This window comes from Myotis brandtii, unplaced genomic scaffold (assembly GCF_000412655.1).
Source record: "Myotis brandtii unplaced genomic scaffold, ASM41265v1 scaffold1229, whole genome shotgun sequence".
Classification (NCBI taxonomy): Eukaryota; Metazoa; Chordata; class Mammalia; order Chiroptera; family Vespertilionidae; genus Myotis; species Myotis brandtii.
In genome coordinates, this window is record NW_005354286.1 from 306535 (window position 1) to 327153 (window position 20619).

The 20619-nt window shown below is 38.3% G+C and overlaps 1 protein-coding gene across 4 annotated transcripts in view; it reads left to right on the forward strand.

Annotated features, from left to right (window-relative positions):
* CEP295 (centrosomal protein 295kDa) overlaps positions 1 to 20619 on the forward strand; it is a 66963-nt gene that overhangs the window by 32094 nt on the left and 14250 nt on the right. For all 4 annotated transcript variants that reach the window (XM_005858898.2, XM_005858899.2, XM_014533724.1 and 1 more), the window contains 8 exons: positions 453 to 542; positions 714 to 817; positions 2940 to 3077; positions 5207 to 5304; positions 5577 to 8826; positions 10119 to 10263; positions 10414 to 10557; positions 18005 to 18157. In XM_005858898.2, the coding sequence (XP_005858960.1) occupies positions 453 to 542; positions 714 to 817; positions 2940 to 3077; positions 5207 to 5304; positions 5577 to 8826; positions 10119 to 10263; positions 10414 to 10557; positions 18005 to 18157 (4122 nt within the window). The remainder of the gene's footprint in view (positions 1 to 452; positions 543 to 713; positions 818 to 2939; positions 3078 to 5206; positions 5305 to 5576; positions 8827 to 10118; positions 10264 to 10413; positions 10558 to 18004; positions 18158 to 20619) is intronic.

The following is a 20619-nucleotide window of genomic DNA, read 5'->3' on the forward strand; positions in this document are numbered from 1 at the left end:
AAGGTTCGCCATCACTGTCCTAGTTCATGGGTTGACACTTAACCTCTGAGCCATGCTGGCCGGGCTTTTGTTGTTTTTATATTCTTACTGATTTCAGAGAGGAAGTGGGTGGGAGAGAGAGAAACATCAATGATGAGAGAGAATCCCTGATCAGCTGCCTCCTGAACACCCCACACTGGGGATTGAGCCCAAACACCAGGCCTATGCCCTGACCAGAAATCGAACCAGGGCCTCCTGGTTTATAGGTCGATGTTCAACCACTGAGCCACGCTGGCTGGGCTAGGCCCAAGTTTAATATATAAAATATGTGGTCATCTGGAAGGTGACTGGATCTTAAATAAGACATTCAGGTGGAACAAGATGAATTGTTAATCTGAGTGCAGAGTTTTGTTACTTTGTTCAGATTTAAGATTAACAGTGATAATATGTTCATAATAATGTATTTATTATAGTTGAAAGTGATATGCTAACAGTTGACTCTGGACCACTCACTAGTGAAGATCAACCAATTCCATGTGATGCAGACTCTAAAAAGGAACAAGGTATTTTTTTTAATTTACATCCTTTTTAAATTTACATCCTCAAATTAAACTTGCTTGATCTTCAAATCTTTTTCCTAATAAAACTTCATGAAATGAATGAATAAAGAGCATTAGAGTAGTACCAAAATTCTAAATTATTAAAACTAATTTTTGTTTTGGGAATCCTCTTAGAAATAAATGAGACCCAAACAATCACAGCTGTAGCTCAGAGTTCAGTTCTACTCCATCCTCAAGAGGAAGCAACCAGAATTAGAATGGCAGCAAGACAGAAACAGGTAATTTGAAATTTTTGTTTTTAAAGGTTTTATTCTTCCCCTTGGTACTATAATTTTGTTTGACCAGTGAAATTTGTCTTAATATCTGGCTACATTTGATACCATTTATTCTACCTTGACTTACACATTCAGCTGATAGAAGGCACTTCATCTTCACATGTACTATTCATTTTACCCTTATGACTTCTGCTTCGCATTTTATACTTTTGTACATATCTTTCCTATAAAATGTATTTGTTTTTTAAAGTCGGAGACTTTTTAAAAATGTATTTTATTCTACAGAATTTCTGGTACAGTGCTTTATGCATAATAAGTGTTCAATAAATATTTGTGGAATAAATGGATCCCTGTCGTAATATTGGATCAAGCCCATTTGCCTGGGCTTTGTAATTTTAAAGATTTTTTGAAAAATAGTATTTCAGAAGAAAAATTTAAATTCAACCTTCTTATCTATAATTTTGGTTCCATAGACTTTAGTAAAAGATCTTATTTATTTATTTACTTATTTAAGGTTTTTTTTGGTTTGTTTCTTTGTTTTAATTTTTCAATTACATATGGCATTCAATATTCAGTCTCAACACAGCTTTTCCTTTCTTTAGTTATTTATTTTAATCCTCAGCCGAGGATATTTTTCCATTGATTTTTAAAGAGTGGAAGGGAGAGGGAGACAGAAACATCGATGTGAGAGAGACACATAGATTGGTTGCTCTTGTACACACCCTAACCAGGGTCAGCGAACCTACAACCGAGGTATGTGCCCTTGACTGGAATCGAACCCAGGGCCCTTTAGTCCCTGGGCCGATACTCTATCCATTGAGCCAAACTGGCTAGGGCAAAATATTTATTTTTAATATAAATTACCTTGAAAGAAGCTGGTTGTTACTAAGTCAATCAGTTTATATAGTTTTTATAAAAATACAGCTATACAGTTAAATTCTGAGCCAGTATTTCTTCTCAGATACTTGTTTTTTTAATCAATATTCTAAAGCATTATTGTCCAATAGAACTTTCTGTGGTAATGGAAATGTTCTATATCTGTGTCCATGTAGCTGCTAGCTACATGGGCTATTAAATACTTGAAATATTACTAGTGTAATGAGGAACTGAATTTTAATTTTTACTTAGTTTGAATTCACTTACCTAGTCACATGTAGCTAGTGACTTTTATATTGATAATGCTGTTCTAGAGGTACTACAGAACTGTAAACAGCTAAATTCAGTGGTTCCTACCCTGAGGGAAAGTAAGGAAATGAAGATAGGAACTTGGTATAGCCTCATTAATTTTTAACTGTTGCCTGACTAAAAATAGGTAGTTTCGGATTGAGGCAATTTTTGTTTTGAAAACAAGATCATCTTTTATTATCTCTAATAAAAGTGTTCCTCTTAATAAAACTTCACATTCATTTTTTTTACTTAATCAGTAAATATTTACTATGTATTACATATGTATCAGGGACTTGACTAGATGCTGGATTTAGCAGGCAACCAGGTTAGCCCAGTCCCTGTCCTCATGAAACTTGGTCACTCTGGCATCCATTCTTTTCCTTGGATCTGTGTGTATATTGGTGTAACATTAGGGTCCAGGTGCGATCCATGTGCCATTGGCCAACTCTTTTTCCTGCCTGACAGTGTTTATCGTTGTATTGCTATTTGGGTTCTAAATAACTGCATTCTTCTATGGGTATGCCTTAGAAATCAAAGTGTTTGGGGAGGCCTTGACATTTAATTTCTTTGTCATTTCTTACTTAGTATGTTGTGAAATTAACGATGTGGACACAGAATTTGGCTTTCTCTGGAGGTGGGGCTTCAGTGATGATCATGGCTTCCCTGTGCTTCCAGGAAATAGAAATCATTAATGTGTTGTTGTTTTCTTTCTGCCTCTTTTTAAATTTTTTCCCTTTTTCTCTTTTCCTCCTTTTGCCATCGTTCACTCCCTTCCCCCTTGCCCCCGACAGCAGCACAATAACAGATAATCTTCTGGGATAATTGGTACTGTTGGTGATAATACCTGTTTCTTTTCAATGCAATTCATACTATAAACTCTTCTTTTGTGTGAGTTTGTTGTTAATAGATCCATAGTTTTGTGTTTTTCCTTGTGTGTTGTTTTTTTTTTTTTACCTAGATAATGGATATAGAAGAGCAGAAGCAAAAGCAATTGGAATTACTTGAACAAATTGAACAACAGAAGTTAAGATTAGAATCTGATTGCTTCAGGGCTCAGCTGGAAGAAGAAAAAAGAAAACAACCTCACCAGACTGAGGTAGGATGCGGGGAAATCTCATCCCTACATAGACCACTGGGGGATAAGGAAATATAATAAAACCTCAATATAATGGACTAATTTGGGTGAGGGGGTTTCTGCTAAAGCCAAAAGTCTGTTATATAATAAAGTAGGTTTTCCCAATGCATATGTTAAAAAATTAACAAATTAATTATTTTACCTGTTTTTACTGATTAGACACGTTTCTGTAAATTATGTATGAAAAATTTAATTTCACAGAAAAGTTTTCTATATGTATTACTGTAATTTTAAATTTATACTGGAAAGGTCTAGTAAATACATGCATTCACCAGTCACCTCAAGTAAACGTGTACACGACTGGGGTGTGGCTAGCACATGTGGGAACATTGGCGGCCGCCTGCATTTAAACTGCTACAGATAGTCACCCCACGAGACAACAGAACCAATTACAGCAAGCATGTCAAGCTCAAAGGCTAACATGGGCCAAATAAACAAAGTTTAAGGTTATGTGGGCCGCAAAAAAGCAATAGCTTCAATTTTCATAGAAACATAGGTTTGTTTCAATAAAGACATGCTGAATACAAAGGGCTGAAATAAATGAGTAATCATTAACATAAAATAATAGAACATTTTAATAAAAATTTAATATTTTTTCTTGAACATTAACTTAGCAGACACTGACTATCTACACAAATTAATAAGCGTAACGCAAATAAACCTATTTTTCTTGTTCTCTGAAAGCAAAGTATTCCCTGTTGCACTCACCAAACAAGCCAGTCCAAGACGACGTGGCCATCGGCTGCTAAAATATTCGCTGCTAGTATTAGTGGAGAGAAATGGTGCGCCTGCGCATAAGGCACATAGGGAAAATGGAATGCAACACGATTATAGCAATCAGTCATTAGCGAACATTGTAGTTCATTAATAATTATATATAACAGGATATTGTAAAAGTTAAGTTATGAAATTTTTATTAAAACGTTTCTTACATATCGTTAATATTGGCTGGGCCGAAAAAATATTCGTTTTGGGCCGCGAGTTTGACATGCTAGAGTTACAGCGAGAGATACGATATGGTCATGTGCCAATCATTTGCTGAACATTGTTTATGAGCAGTGACTCCTGGATTTAAATATGTAGACTATAGTTAGAATTATATAATATTTATTTATGCCAGCAAAATTACTAGTGTCTTTTTCAACATATTGCGTATTTGCAAAAATTTGTTAAAAATAACAATGGATTAATAACAAAAAGTAAACTTTAAGCAAATCTTGATTTAAAGCATTTAAAAATTAACAAGGTTTTAATTTTCACGTATGACATACAGACTGGAAATTTTGTCCATAAAATCCAAAGTCTGTTAAATCAAGGTCTGCAAAATGGAGGGCATACAGTATAAGAAATCTTAGCATTCAGAAAAGTAAAATGCATTTCTCATTCTTTTTTTTTTTTTTTTTTTGCATTTCTCATTCTTATTTGATAATTTTTTTTCTTTTAATCATGTACATATATATATAAAGTTGTATATATAAGCTCATATATATGTTTATACAAACCTAAACGCTTTCATCTTTCAGCTTCTAGAGCAGTGGTTCTCAACCTTCCTAATGCCGCGACCCTTTAATACAGTTCCTCATGTTGTGGTAACCCCCAACCATAAAATTATTTTCGTTGCTACTTCATAACTGTAATTTTGCTTCTGTTATGAATCGTAATGTAAATATCTGATATGCAGGATGTATTTTCATTGTTACAAATTGAACATAATTAAAGCATAGTGATTAATCACAAAAACAGTATGTAATTATGTATGTGTTTTCCGATGGTCTTAGGCGACCCCTGTGAAAGGGTTGTTCGACCCCCAAAGGGGTTGCGACCCACAGGTTGAGAACCACTGTTCTAGATGGTGTCAGTATATGTGACCATAATTTTTAGGTAATGGGTATGATGAACTCTTGGACTTGGTTGGCACTAAAAGAAAATGGTAAATGACTTTGTTTCTTAATAGTGGAAGTGCCAATCTTTTATTTTAAAAAGTAATAATAAAGCTATATGGAATTAATTATAGAACTTAACTTCATATTAAATACTTTAGTACTTGTTTCTGGGTTTGCCTTTTAATTAGTAGCTTTGTCTTTTATTAGGTTGGCACTTCTCAAGCATCGTGCACCATAAGTACTGATGAAGATAGTCATAGGCAGATGATTCGCAACTATCAACATCAGCTTTTACAGCAAAAGAGGTATTAGCTAGGGTACAATTCATGTGTTATATAGTGTGTGGCTACATCTTCCAGGTTTATTATTTATATGAAGATCTAATCGGGATTCCCTTAAAATTATAGCATATAGATTTCTCTACGGGCAGTGTGAACATAGTTCCTTTTCCACCATGATTCTGGCCCATCCTCGATTGCTATTGAATTTAATGTATACACACTTGAGAATATGGAGTATTTTTTAATCAAAAAATAATAATATTTATTTGTTTTGTTTTTGTGTTCATTTTTGGTAGGCTTCATAGACAGTCTGTTGAAACAGCCAGGAAACAATTACTCCAATATCAGACTATGTTAAAAGGAAAGTATCCATCCATTCCAGCTGCATCATCAATATCTGATTCTGTTGTATCAGCCCCACTATGGAAATATGAAAGACCCACTATTATATCAGAACTTTGGGATCAAGGTCAGAGACCCAAATTGAGCCCTAATAGATATCAGCCTATACAACCCTCACAGATCCCCCAATTAGAACAAGATTATTTTCAGGTTCCAAGGCAAAACCGCTTTCCACAAAGACAGGTAGGGACAACAGAAACAAATGTTTTAGCAAAGAAATGTTTGGGATCACAAGAACAGCCAAAGCAATTTTCACAGACTGAAACACAGCAGAGAGACTATAAATCAGTTCCTAAAGATTCTCATATACTTTCAAGGACTTTAGCACATGATAGGCCACTAATATTGCAGCATGCTAATGAAGTAGCTGGAACTTTAGAATCCCAGCAGATGTTCTCAGAGAACAATGAAACTACAGCTTCTAAGCCAAGGGAACCTTCTTCATTCCTACCACTGTTAGCTGAGCATTCTTTTATATCTCTGCCTACTAAAGTTGAATCTGGAAAAATCCAGGAACCCTTTTCAGCTATGAGCAAAGGTACAGTTTCTGTAAGCCACTCTGTAATCAGCCAAATGCAAGATGAGTCTTTGCCATCCTCAGAGAACATCACAGCCCAGAAAGGTCATTTGAAGCTTCTCCAAGAGCAGTTAGACCTACAGAAGGAAGTTCTTCGGTCCAGACAGGAAGCCCAGGAACAATTGCTTTTGGGCAAACAAAAAGACTTGGAAGGGCAAACCGGCACCTCTGTATTCCTTCCATTGGTACCTATGGATTCGTTTGCTTCACTGCCTTCTGCTAAAGCTGAATCAGGGAGAATCCAGGAACCTTCTCCATCCAAGATTGACACTGCAGTTTCCTCAGGCCATCCTGGGGTTCCACAACTTCAGGATAGGCTTTTGGGTTTTTCACAGTCTATCTTATCACAGCAAGAAAATTTAAAATTTCTTCACGAACAGTTAAATATTGAGAGAGACAACATTCAGGCCAGGCGGGAAGCCCAGGAAGTATTACATGTACATAAACAGGGTGAGCTGGGTGGAAGAGTCTGGTCTGAACAGACTGAGCCACCTTCTCTCCCCTCTCAGGTAGCTCAGCATACATTTCCTCCATTCGTTTCTGCTGGTACTCAGCCTGGAAAAATCTGGGAGCAGTGTTCATCTAAAAATGAGGAGAGACTTCTTTCAAACCAATCTGAAATCCCCAAATCTCAGGATGGCTCTTTGAGTTTCCTGCAACAGTTCCTACCTTTGCACAATAGTTTGAAGTTGCTCCAAGAACAACTGACTGCACAGAGGGATGCTCTTCAGGCGAGGCATGAAGCCCAGATGGAATTACTTTCACATAGACAAAGGGATTTAAGAGACAGTAAGTCTGGACAGATGAGTTCTTCATTCCCACCAATGGGTGCTCAACATTCAGTTGCGTTGCAAGCTTCTGCTAAAACAGAGCCCAGAAGAATTGAGAATCCTTATTTGTCTGAGAAGGAAAGTACTGTTCCCACAAGTCGCTCGGTAATCCCAACATTTCAGGATGAGTCTTTCAGTTCTCCACAGCATAGCCTGCCACAGCAAGAAAATTTGACAGCACTCCAAAGTGAATTTGAAAAAGGAATTTCTTCTGAGCAGACTGGCACCTCTTTATTCCTATCCCAAGTAGCTGAATCTGAAAGATGCCGGGAATTTTTGTCAAGTGACAGTGCAGGTCCCTTAAGCCATTCTAAGATCCCAAGGTTTCAGGAAAGATTACTGAGATTGTCACAGGGTCATTTGGAGGAACACCAAGAATGGCTAGACACAGAGGAGGCCCTTCGCGTTAGCCAAAAAACCCAAGGAAATACATCTTCTGAACAAACTGGTTCCTCCTCATTTGTACCACAGTTAGGACACCTTTCATTTGCTTCAGCACCTTCTGAATATGGTAAAACCCAGGAACCTCTTTCAACAGAGAGGGATGGTAAAATTCCTTCAAGCCATTTTCAGATCCCAGAATTGCAAGATAGGCTTTCGAAGATATCACAACTTATCCATCCTCAACAAGATAATTTGAAGGCGCTTCAAGAACGGTTAGCAGCACAAAGGGAAGCCATTGTTCAGTCTAGACAGAAAGCCCAAGAAGAACATGAACAGAGTCAGTGGAGGGAAGGAATATCTCTTGAGCAGGATGGCACCTCTTCCTTCTTACCCCTAAGGGTACAGTATTCATTTGCTTCATTACCTCTAACTGAATCTGATAGAAGCCAAGAACCTTGCCCAACTGAGAGTGATAATACAGCCTCCTCAAGTCATTCTGAGATACCGAGATTGCCTGCTAGTCTTTTGGGTGTATCGCAGTCTGTTTTACCTCAGCTTATATTGCCCAGACAAAATGAATTTGAGGAAAAGTTATCTTCTGAGCATTTTATTCAACCTCACCATCATGATTTGATGGTACTTCAGCAGCAATTAGATCTACAAAGGGAAGCCATTCGATTTAGGCAGGAAGCCCAAGGAGAATTGCTTTCGCAAAGACTAAGTAAATTGGAGAAAAGGGTATCATCTGAGCAGGTTAGCTCCTCTTTAACCTTATCCCAGGTAGCACTGCCTGTTGACTCTGAAAGAATCCAGACTTCTTTTCCAACCAGATCACAGGATAGGCTTTTAAGTTTCTCACAACCTAGTCTGCCTCAGCAAGTTGATTTGACAGCACACTTGGACTTGCAAAAGGAAATGGTGCACTCTGATGAGAAGGCCCAGGAGGAACTACTTTTAACCAGAAGAAGTAAGTTGATTGAAAGTGAATCTTCTGAGCACACTGTTCCTTCTTTATTTCTACCCAAGGAAAGAGAACATTCATTTATTTCACTACCTTTTGCTGAAGTTAAATATAAAGACATTTGTGAATCAGATTCATCCAGGAATGAACATACAGTTTCTTCAAGCGATTCTGTGATCCCAAAATTTCAAGGTAGACTTTTAAGTTTTTCACAGTCTAACTTAGCTCAGCAACATAACTTGGGACTTCAGAAGCAGTTGGATCTACAAAGAGAAGTTTTGCATTATAGCCAAAAAGCCCAAGAAGAACTGCTAGTACAGAGACAAACCACTTTGCAGCAGCAGATACAGAAACACCAAGAGACCTTGAAGGATTTCCTTAAAGACAGTCAGGTATGTATTAAACTTGAGTACTTAAGAATTAAACAGTGGCATTAACCCAACTCAGATAAGCTAAATGTTTTCATCTTAGGCCTGAATAAGATCTTAGTTATTAAGAATAAGCAGTTTGACCTTGAGTGCTTTAATTTTCTGCCTTAATATGGAAATTAAAACATAAACACTACTTCGCATGGTGTTCATGAGGTTAACAGTTAAGTGAAACCCATCTAATTTCAGCCAGTAGTTTGATACAACCAAATGCAAACACTTTTTAAAAAAATTTTTTTTTTACTTATTTCAGAGAGGAAGGAAGAGGGGGAGAGAGATAGAAACATCAGTGATGAGAGAGAATCATTCATTGGCTGCCTCCTGCACACCCCCTACTGGGGATCAAGCCCCCAACCCAGGCATGTGCCCTTGACTGGAATCAAACCCAGGACCCTTCAGTCTGCAGGCTGATGCTCTATCCACTGAGACAGACCAGCTAGAGCAAATGCAAACACTTTTAAAAGTGTAGATTGTCATTTGAAGTTTTGTTATAAAGGGTTTTGAACTTTTTGTTATAAAGGATTTTGAACTTACCGTAAGAAGATTAAATTATGAAATAACCAATTAGAATTTCTCTTCTACAAATAGCAGACCTTGTGCTTTCTGTTAGCATGTTGTTGACATTTGTATATGAATTAAAATCGGTCCCCTCTTTATTAATGCCTGTTGCAAAATTGGCATGGTTTTAGGATGATGGACAGCTGGACCTGCTTCTTGTCACAGAATTATAGAGAAGACTCTGGCATGGTCACTCAAACATTCATAGTTTCTCTATATGGGAGATAAGAGTATATTCTCCTAAATGTGAATGTGTCCATTTTACTTTAAAAGGCTATTTCCTAAATTTATGATTTAGCCTAAGTAAAATTCTGTAAATCTTTGATGTTCAAAAGAAGCTTGAGTTGAGTTTATGAGAATTTGAGTTCTAGGGATTTACTAGTCATTTAAAGGAAAAGTAATGGGAAAACAAACCCGAGTGGGATACTCAAGAAAATAGTCTCTTATGAAATGTACAATGGAGGCTGTTTTAGGTTGAAGGCTGTGAGTGGTTATTCTTCCCAATGGAAATATATCACCCTTTCAATAGTAGAGACCTTGCTTATTTTTTATCTATGGAAAAAAATTGTAATAGTGTGATTGATGGAACTGTCTATTTGGTTGAGGTTCTAATTTAAGAGGGAGTTATAATTCTAATGAATGCTTCCCGTGATCCCTTCTCCTGTGTCATCCCCACCATCATCTGTCCACTGTTTCAGACAAGTAAGCCCACTCTTGAAAATAACTTACACCAGATGCTCAGAGAGAGGCTTCCTCATTTCCAAGACCAAGCAAGAGGTGATCATGAAAAGATAAGTTCTGTAGACAGGAGCAACTCTGATGATAATCAGCTGCTTTCAGAAGGTAAGTAACCAAGCAGAGTAGTAAGGTAATTGGGTTTTATTGTAATTATTCCACTGATTATTCTTTGCTTTCACTTCCTGCAACTTGCTGATTAAAGAGAACTTTGTAGTATGTTAACAGATTCTCATAAATTTATCATTGACTTAATAGGTGAGCATCTGAACAAAGAACTGGGTAGGAGAGCCTCAAAGCCACCTGTAGCAAAAGTTAAATGTGGATTGGACTTGAACCAACATGAACTCAGTGCGATACAAGAGGTAGGATCACCGGCAAGTGGCAGACCTTCTATACTAGGTAAACAGATGGCTTGATAAAATACGGTTTTGTAATAGTTTGACAGTTTTTTCAGGATGCTAATTTTTTGTTGAAGAAGCCTGGCTGTGAGAACTTCTGGAAAGAAAAGAATGATTTCTATAAATAGTATATAAAATTTGGTCTTAAATGTGGCATTAGGTTCCTCGCCAGTTTGGCTCAGTGGATAGAGCGTCAGTTTGTGGACCAAAAGGTCCTGGGTTCGATTCCGGTCAAGGCCACATACCTCGGTTGCAGGCTCCTCCTCGGCCCAGGCCCTGATAAGGGCGTGTGCATGTGTTTCTCTCACATTGGTATTTCTTCTACTTTCTCTAAAAATCAATGGTGGGGAAAAAAGTGTGGCATTAGGTAACTGATTTTCTTCTTGTACTAGTATATGGGGGGAAACCAGTTTACTAGAGACAAAATGTCTTTGCTATCCCATATTCTGACACTTGCTTCCCTCTGCTTTCTTTCAAGTCTGCCTTCTAAACCTGTTTCTTTAGGCTATAACTCAGTTTTTTCTCTTTTCCCTTGTTGCTTTTCTACTTCAGTACCTTTATTGTACCTATACTTTTATAGGATAGGTATGCTTAAAATTCTGGCTTTAAGAAGAGTTAGGTATATTACTACACTGTACTTCTTCCTAGATCCCATTATCTAAAAAATTCCTCTTGGAGATAATTAGTAAATAGCCCTATTTTAATTTTATGATTATTTTTAGATTTCAGATTCACCAGATAGTTTTCTTGATCAAATTTATCAAAGTAAATCCTTTTTTAAGGGAGAAATTAGTTTTGTCAATAGAAAGGTACGTGGTAATATTTCTATTAGTATTAGTTATTTTGGTCTTCAGCCATAAAATATTATATTTTTGTTTCTGGCTAAAAGAATTAAAGAAAATAGAGATTGAGAGCATTTTTTTTTTTTTTTAATAATCCTCACCTGAGGGTATTTTTTTCATTGATTTTCAGAGAGAGTGGAACAGATCTGGGAGAGAGAGAGAAACAACAACGTGAGAGGGACACATTGATTAGTTGCCTCCTGCTCGCGTCCCAACTTGGGCTGGGGATCAAACCTGCAACCTAGGTACATTAGGTACATGCCCTTGACTGGAATTGAACCCGTGACCCTTCGGTGTGCAGGCCAGTGCTCTAATCACTGAGCATGATAGGGCGAGAGTAATTCTTAAGAATCAATCCCTTTTCTGCTTTCTTTTTATATCTTATGCAACTTATAACATAGAGTCAGGGTTTTATTTATTTACTAGTGACCCAGTGCACGAATCCATGCACATTGAAAGGAAATTAATTAGAAGGTGGCCGGGCAGGACTGGACAAAAAGAGCCCAACATGCCCTGGAACCAACCTACCATGGTCCCTCCCTGGTGTCTGCAGAGTGAGCAGGGTCCCTCAGGCAGGTGGGATCCCTCGGCCTATCCTGTGGGGATTGGTCGACATCGGTTCTTCAACATCCCTCAAGGGGTCCCGGAGTGCGAGAGGGCACTCTGCAAAGTTGCTGTCGTACAGGATGTGGAACGCAAACACAAGTGTGCAGTAAACCAGATTTGGGACCAACAGTGCCCCAACAACAATATAACCCATGGCTGAAGGTGGAATTTCGTGGCAATCGGGCTCCCTCCTCTCTGGTTTCGGGGTGCATTTTCCGAGAACCACCACTGCCAAGTCACTGCAGTCAGGCAGCTCCTGCGTTGAGCGGCTGCCCCTGGTGGTTAGTGCATGTCATAGCGACCAGTTGGACAGGCAGAGGGACACTTAGCATATTAGCCTTTTATATAGAGAGAGATTTTTTAAAAATATTTTTATTCAGAGAAGAAGAGAGAGGGGGAGAGAGATAGGAATATCAATGGTGAGAAAATCATTCGGCTGCCTCCTGCACATCCCCCACTGGGCATTGAGCCTGCAAACTGGGCATGTACCAGTGATTGATCCATGACCTCCTGGGGGCCATACTAGAAAAATGATTTGATTTATTCTAGGCTTTGGAAGTTTTTCTTCTATTTTGCACTGTTTGGCAAACCACAGCTTCAGGAATTGATTGATACTTTTCCTAATTCACAATGAGCACTGGGAAATTTTTACCATTGATCCCTATAATTTAATGAGTCATGTTTCAGGTTTCATAATGCCTTCATGTCTAAAAGGGAAAGTTTTATACTGTTCCCTCAACCTCCACCTCCTGTCCTTCAGCCTTCTTTCTTCAGAGAAGAGTACTCAGATACAAGTTTTGACATTCTTATCTACCTCTCTGATACCCAATAAGCCACCAGTTCTTCTCAGTTCTGCTTGGTGAGCTCTGGCATCTGTCTACTTCTTTCCATTCCCACCACCACTCATTTAATTCAGGCCATCATTTCTTTATTTCTTTATTGGATGACTGCTATATCTCCTAATCTCTCTGGTTCCAGTCTAGCTTTAATTCATTTTCTTTCCCATGATTCAGAGTAATCTCCCTTTATTTCTCCTTGTTTAAAACTCTTCAGTGGTTTTCCTTTGATTCAAGGAATAAGTTCCAATTAACTCTAAGTCCCTAGCTTCACCTACCAGGTCCCTCATCATCTTGTTCCTTCCTTTGGGGTTGGCTTATACCACTTATCCAATAAACTTTTCCTGAACTGTCAAGTATCTCTCTCGTGCTCTTTCTCACCTACCAGCCCCCTCATCATCTTGTTCCTTCAGAGTTGGCTTATACCACTTGTCCAATAAACTTTTCCTGAACTGTCAAGTATCTCTCTCGTGCTCTTCAGGAGCTTTCATTATAGCCTTTATCACACCACGTTAGGTAATACTTTTAATCAAAATATTACAAAGAGTTTAAAAAGGTAAATAGTACTCAAAGGTACATGAAAACAGCATTTCTTCCTGCCCTCCATACCCTTGCCCCTAATCTATTCACCAGAGGCAGTCACTTTACAAGTCTCTTAGGTGTTTCTTGCATTTACCTCTGTAGTTGGCAGGGGATTTTAGAAAAATTTAAGCTAAATTAACACATGATGTATATTTTTCACTGCTGAGACTATTAGTATACTATGATTATATTTCCTATTTGTAAAACTTTTCCTATAGTAAATTGTCTCCTTTTTTTTCATTTGCTTAAAGCTTCTGTTGACTGTCTTCCCACACTAATATTTTATTAAATACCTCTGATATAATTTGAGGTCACATCTCTTTCTGTTTGTGGAACACCTTTTAGTTGAAAGTTGGGGGGCTGCCATTTTGAAACAGCAAAGGTCAACCCTTCCTTTAAATTAGCCAATTGCGAAAGACTGTGAGCCTAAGCTCCAATCAGGAGTAAGGGAACAGATCACATGCATCAGGAATAAAAAGCCAAGTGAACTGCCCGCTCAGTGTGTGTGTTCCCAGACCACGTGCATGTGCACCTTCCTGCAGGAGTAAAGATAGTTGCCTTGCTGAAAAAAAAAGAAAGAAAGTTGCATGACCTATATCATGCTTTTGTTTTTTTAATCCTCACCTGAGGATATTTTTTCCACTGATTTTTAGAGTGGAAGGGACAGAGGAAGGGGGAGAGAGACAGAGAGACAGACATCGATGTGAGAGACAGACATCAATTGGTTGTCTCCCATATGCGCCCCGACCCAGGCTGGGGATTGAAAACCTGCAACCAAGGTAGGTGCCCTTGACTGGGAATCGAACAAGAGACCCTTCAGTGTATGGACTGATGCTGTAACCACTGAGCAAACCAGCCAGGGCTATATCATGCATTTTTTTTTTTTAATATTTCATTGACTTTTTACAGAGAGGAAGGGAGAGGGATAGAGAGTTAGAAACATCGATGAGAGAGAAACATCCATCAGCTGCCTCCTGCACACTCCCCACTGGGGATGCGCCCGCAACCAAGGTACATGCCCTTGACCAGAATCGAACCTGGGACCCTTCAGTCGGCAGGCTGACACTCTATCCACTGAGCCAAACCAGTTAGGGCTATCATGCATTTTTAATAAGAGGGATGAAAATTGGTTCTTGGGGAGGTAAAAAAGTCTTACTCCTTTTTTTTTTGAGTCTTACTCCTTTTATATAGCAAAGCACAGATGTAAATAGAAAGACATACAGTATAGCTATAGTTATTAAATTTCATGGAGTTGGGAGGTAATTTTTGTTTGTTTGTTTGTTTGTTAATCCTCACCTGAGGATATTTTTCCACTGATTTTTAGTCAGGGGCAGAGACAGAGAGAAACGTTGATGTGAGAGAGACACATTGATTTGGTTGCCTCCCACACTCGCCCCAACCAGGGCTGAGGATGGAGCCTGCAACCATGATACGTGCCCTTGACCCTTCAGTCCTCGGGCCGATGCTCTAATCACTGAATCAAACCAGTTAGGGCAGGAGGCAATTTTTTAAAAAATCTAAAAGCTCCTTAGGTGCCCAGCTGGCATGGCTCATGGTTGAGGTCTACCTGTGAACCAAGAGGTCATGGTTGGATTCCTGGTCAGGGCACGTGCCCAGGTTGCGGGCTCAATCCCCAGTGTGGAGCATGCAGGAGGCAGCTGATCAGTGATTCTCTCTCATATTGATGTTTCTGTATCTCTCCCTCTCCCTTCCTCTCTGAAATCAATAAAAATATATTTTAAAAAATAAGATAAAAATAAAAGCTCCTTAGTTGGATGATGATAAAAAGTAATGTTGAGAAATGATCTATATTGATCTTCCAATTTACTATAGTTCATTTCATTTTCTTTTGACTTTACTTTCTGGGAAAATTTCCTCAACTTATTCTTCTAACTTTTCTTATGAATTTTTATTATCAAATTATAGTTTCTAAAAGCTTGCTCTTTTTCTTGATTTAACTTTCCTTTTTCATAGCATCCAGCTATTTTCATGGAGGCAAAATATTATCTATTTCATATACTTATAGGTTTTTGTTTGAGTTCCTATTTTTCTGTTTGAGTTCTTTTTGTCTTTTTTGTTTCTTTCTAATATTTTAGAGGCTTTCGCAAAAAGCTTGCATATTGGAGTGGGATGCTGAAAGGCTGGTTGGAAATCTGTAGGTGGGGGCCTTATGTACTGCTGAACTTTATTGGAAAATGTGGCTTTTCACAGGGGACCCTCATATTAGTATCTGTAACTCTTTTCCCTAAATCAGTTTATAGTTCAGTTTCCTCAAAGAAAGATCCCTCCAAGCCTGATACAAGCCTGGCTGCTAGCAGATCTGCGGGATCTGGGTTGAGAGTGTAAACTTTCTCTCAATACCCTGATTTTTTTAAAAAATATATTTTATTGATTTTTTACAGAGAGGAAGGGAGAGGGATAGAGAGTTAGAAGCACCAATGAGAGAGAAACATCAATCAGCTGCCTCCTGCACACCCCCTACTGGGGATGTGCCCGCAACCAAGGTACATGCCCTTGACCGGAATCGAGCCTGGGACCTTTCAGTCTGCAGGCCGACACTCTATCCACTGAGCCAAACCAGTCAGGGTAATACCCTGATTTTTTGCAGTGGCCTTCTGTCTCCTCCTTCCATCCTTGTACCTTTTAGTGCCTGTTCCCCCCAAATTCAGAATGTATTGGATTTGATTTCTCTAAAGAATAAACTTATAGTCTCCTCTGAGGATGATGTGGAAGGACAGGGATGTCCCTAGATGGGAGGGATCTGTTCCAATAACATAGTTTTAAACGTTCTCCATTTTTAGTTTCCTGACCATCCCTTTGCAATACCTGTTGCCTTTAATACCCAAATTTTGGGGAGTTCACAGTAAGGTAGCTTCTACTTTGGGGAATCTCCCACTCCTCTCTTTGCTTGCTTGTATTTATTTTTGTATCAAAGTGTGATATTCAGAGAAGTGCATAAATCATAGGTGTTTATTTCAGTGATTATCGCTATAATAACCACCCCCATGTAAACACCATCCTGGTCAAGAACTGGAATGTTAGAGAATTTCATAAACCCTTCCTTTGTACTCTTACTATTACTGTCTGCTCAGTCCTCCCCAAGGTAAGTCCCTGTCTTGATTTCTTATACCACAGATTAGCCTTGGCTATTTTGAACTTTATATTATCAATATATATTATATCATATAGTACTACTAGAGGCCCGATGCATGACTTCATGCACGGGTGGGGTCTGGCTGATCAGGGCCAATTGGGGAGGGGTCGAGGGCGGTTGGCTGGCTGGCCCCGCCCCCTGGTTGAACTCCTGGTGGAGGGGACAATTTGCATATTAGCCTTTTATTATATAGGATTAGAGGCCTGCATGGCCCCAACAGTGCATGGATTCGTGCACTCTTGGGGTCCCTCGGCCTGGCCTGCAGGGATTGGGCTGAAACTGGCTCTCTGACATCCCCCAAGGGGTCCCGGATTGCGAGAGGGTGCAGACTGGGCTAAGGGACCCCATTGGTGCACGAATTCATGCACTGAGCCTCTAGTATGCATATAAGATCTTTGGTTAATCTCTTCCTGCCCCCTCCCTTTCCCTCTGAGATTTATCAGTCTATTCCAGTGATGGCGAACCTATGACACGCATGTCAGAGGTGACATGCGAACTCATTTTTTTGGTTGATTTTTCTTTGTTAAATGGCATTTAAATATATAAAATAAATATCAAAAATATAAGTCTTTGTTTTACTATGGTTGCAAATATCAAAAAATTTCTATATGTGACACGGCACCAAAGTTAAGTTAGGGTTTTTCAAAATGCTGACACGCTGAGCTCAAAAGGTTCGCCATCACTGGTCTATTCCATGTTTCCATGCCTGTGGTTTCCGCTCCTGCGTTGAGCGTCTGGTGGTCAGTGCACATCATAGTTACCTGTCAGACGGTCACTTAGGCTTTTATATATATAGATTAATGGTTAATGAAGTCTCCAGGCATTTTTCCTGTGATTCAGTACTGAAGGATTATCTGGTATTAAGTAGGTGTTTCATTAAAAACTCAGTAAAATAGGGGATTCTTTCCCTTTCTCCACATGGGAGTTTGTGCTGTGAGATTCTTTCCCCTCCCCCATATGGGAGTCTATACTTGTTCTTCAATAAATTTCCACCTTTGCTATATCAATAATAATAATAATATTAATAATAATAATAATTGAAATAAAATCATCTAAAGGCCTTTGTGAAAGGTAAGTAGTTTGTTGTTTTTTTTAATGTTTTTTTTTTTATTATTATTATTTCAAAGAGAGGAAAGGGGGAGGGAGAGAGATAGAAACATCAATGATGAGAGAGAATCATGGATCAGCTGCTTCCTGCACACAACCTGGGCATGTGTCCTAACTGGGAATTGAACCCTGACCTCCTGGTTCATGGGTCAACTCTCAATCACTGAACCACATTGGCCGGATAGTACTTATTATTTTGTTGCTACATAGGTCAAGTCTTTGAGTTTAGATTTTTGCCTCATAATCTAAATTGCCATTTTAGTTTTGCTAGTGCTAGAAACTTAAGCGGAAGTCTAATGAGTCCATTTTTTTCCCTACTAGGTAATCCAGATTTTTATCAAGACAGAGACCCCCTAAGGGTCTCTATAAGTCGAGAACAAAATTTTCTTGAGGCTCCATTGGACTGTGATCCATTTGCTCATCCTGACCCGATTGCACAGGAGAACATCTGTGGTGATAACTCTAATGAAACAGGTGAGAGATAAAGAAATTGAAAGTGGAATTGCTGTGCACAAGATATTTATTGTAGTGTTATTTGTAATGAAAAATGGTTAATAATTCAGTGACTCTTGGGATTAGAATCATTATGGTCACCCATAGTATGCGATTTTGTGTATTGTTAAATCTGTGTTTATGCATTGAAAAGTATCTGATGGTAATCACCAAAATGTTGGTATAGGTTTACTATTTTTGGAGACTGGGTTCTATTTTATATGTTTACCTATAGATTTAAAAAAAAATAAGTGTGTATTCTGTACAGAAAAAATTGAATGAGAGAAGTGACGTGTATTTAAAGAATAAATAAGTTTGCTTTTCAATTGCTTCACTAAATAAATGCTAGTAGGAAGTATTTGAAGGTATGAGATTTTTATAGTTGGCAACCTGTACAAATTTTGTGTTTAAGCCTTTTCATAACAATTCACAGTTAATACTATCAAATATTATCTTTCAAAAATTCTATATGTAGCTTTCTAAATGAGCTATTTTGTTTTACTTCTAAATATTTGGAAAATAAAAAGGGTTACAAGAAAAAAAAATTAAATAACCTAATTCTGCCACCCAAAGACAATCAGTGTTAAGTTTCTCACTTTTGTATTTATGTATGTAGGTAACAAGCTGTTTTACATGTATATTATGCTTACTAACCATACAAAGCATAGTTCTAGTAATGCTTTATTAGTTCTAAAGCAACTTTTAAGCAGTTACTTTTTCTAACCAGATTTCTTTTTATTTTAGCTGTCACATATACTTGAGTATTTCTCCTATTTTCATCTACAGTAGAATGAGATGAGAGACCTCTTTTCTTTTTGAGGATTTATAGAAAAATTGACTTTAGCATCTTTTTTTTAAAAATGGGAGATTAAAATAACTGCAGAGGATATAATTTCCAATAAATTATATATAGTTTTTGACACATAAAGTAAAACTATTATATCATTATTTTAGATTTAGCTAAAGGAGACTATATTTCCTTTTTATTCTACCTGTTGATGCCCTCTAGCCAAAGACTACCAGGAACACACCTATAGTTGAACAAAGCTGCAGTTTTTTTGTGTGTGTTTTTTTTTAATTAAATCTTTATTGTTCAGATAAAGCCACCACAGGGAACAATGAGATGTCTCAGTAAGAGGGTATTTGAAAGGAGTTACTGGGCCCTGGTCGGGTAGCTCAGTTGGCTCCCAACACATCAAGGTTTGTGGGTTTGATCCTTGGTCAGGGCACATATACAAGAATCAACCAATGAATGCATAAATACGTGGAACCAACAAATCAATGTTTCTCCTTTTAAATCAGTAAAATAAAAGAAGAAAGGACTTGGACTTCTAGTAGGTGATGTTGTGAAGGATTCAAGGAACTAGGCACCTGTTTATTAGTATTGGATGTTATCAGGGAGCAAGGTGATTCTATTTTGGGGCATCTAAAAAATCCTTACTCAGCAGGTAGGAATAATGGGATGAAGCTAATTAAAGCTGTTACCTGGTAAAGAAGTGGTAGTCACGCTTATTAGCCAGGATGAGATGCTTGGTAATATTTGTGGTCTGGGCTAGATTCATGATTTTGTCTCTGTTCAGAGATGAGAGTAAGTGATCTGATTTTTGCCTTGATCCATCATGGTCACAGAGTGGCCTTTTCTGATATTGGTGTTCTGTGGAATTGTTATGTGTAACAGAACACCAGGGTCTAGCTCAGGGGTGGGCAAACTTTTTGACTCGAGGGCCACAATGGGTTCTTAAACTGGACTGGAGGGCCGGAACAAAAGCATGGATGGAGTGTTTGTGTGAACTAATATAAATTCAAAGTAAACATCATTACATAAAAGGGTACGGTCTTTTTTTTTTTTTTAGTTTTATTCATTTCAAACGGGCGGATCCGGCCCGCGGGCCGTAGTTTGCCCACAGCTAGTCTAGCTGATAACGCCAGATCAGTTCCTGGCTCTTGGCTACCTTTCTCCTTCTCCTATGCATCCCCAGATTTGTATTGTTTCTATCTTAGAAGGGAGGGTTTTAGTTTTGTTACTTCTCCATTCCCTCCCTACCACTTTATTCAGTTCCTCATCACCTCACCTTTCTTTCTTAACACATTTCATACCGCATAGAAATCTCTAAGACATACGCCAAGGACCGCACGTTTTTGGGCAAACTGCACGTTATTTAAATCATCATAACTACAGATCATAATGCACTTTAGGTGTTGTTTTTCAATAATTATAACATTTTTATTTACAAAAACAATTAAACAATTAAAGTTCCTAGTACTTTTTTAACGTATGGTACTGCGTAAAACATTTTCCTCTATGAAGAGGGACCAAACAAAATTTACATAAGTATCTAGATTCGCTCCTTTTTCCATGGGCGTGAAAAACGAGAAAACTCGTGCGCGGTCCTTAACAGATGGTGTGCGAAACACGAGAAAACTCGTGAGCGGTACGAAAGGTG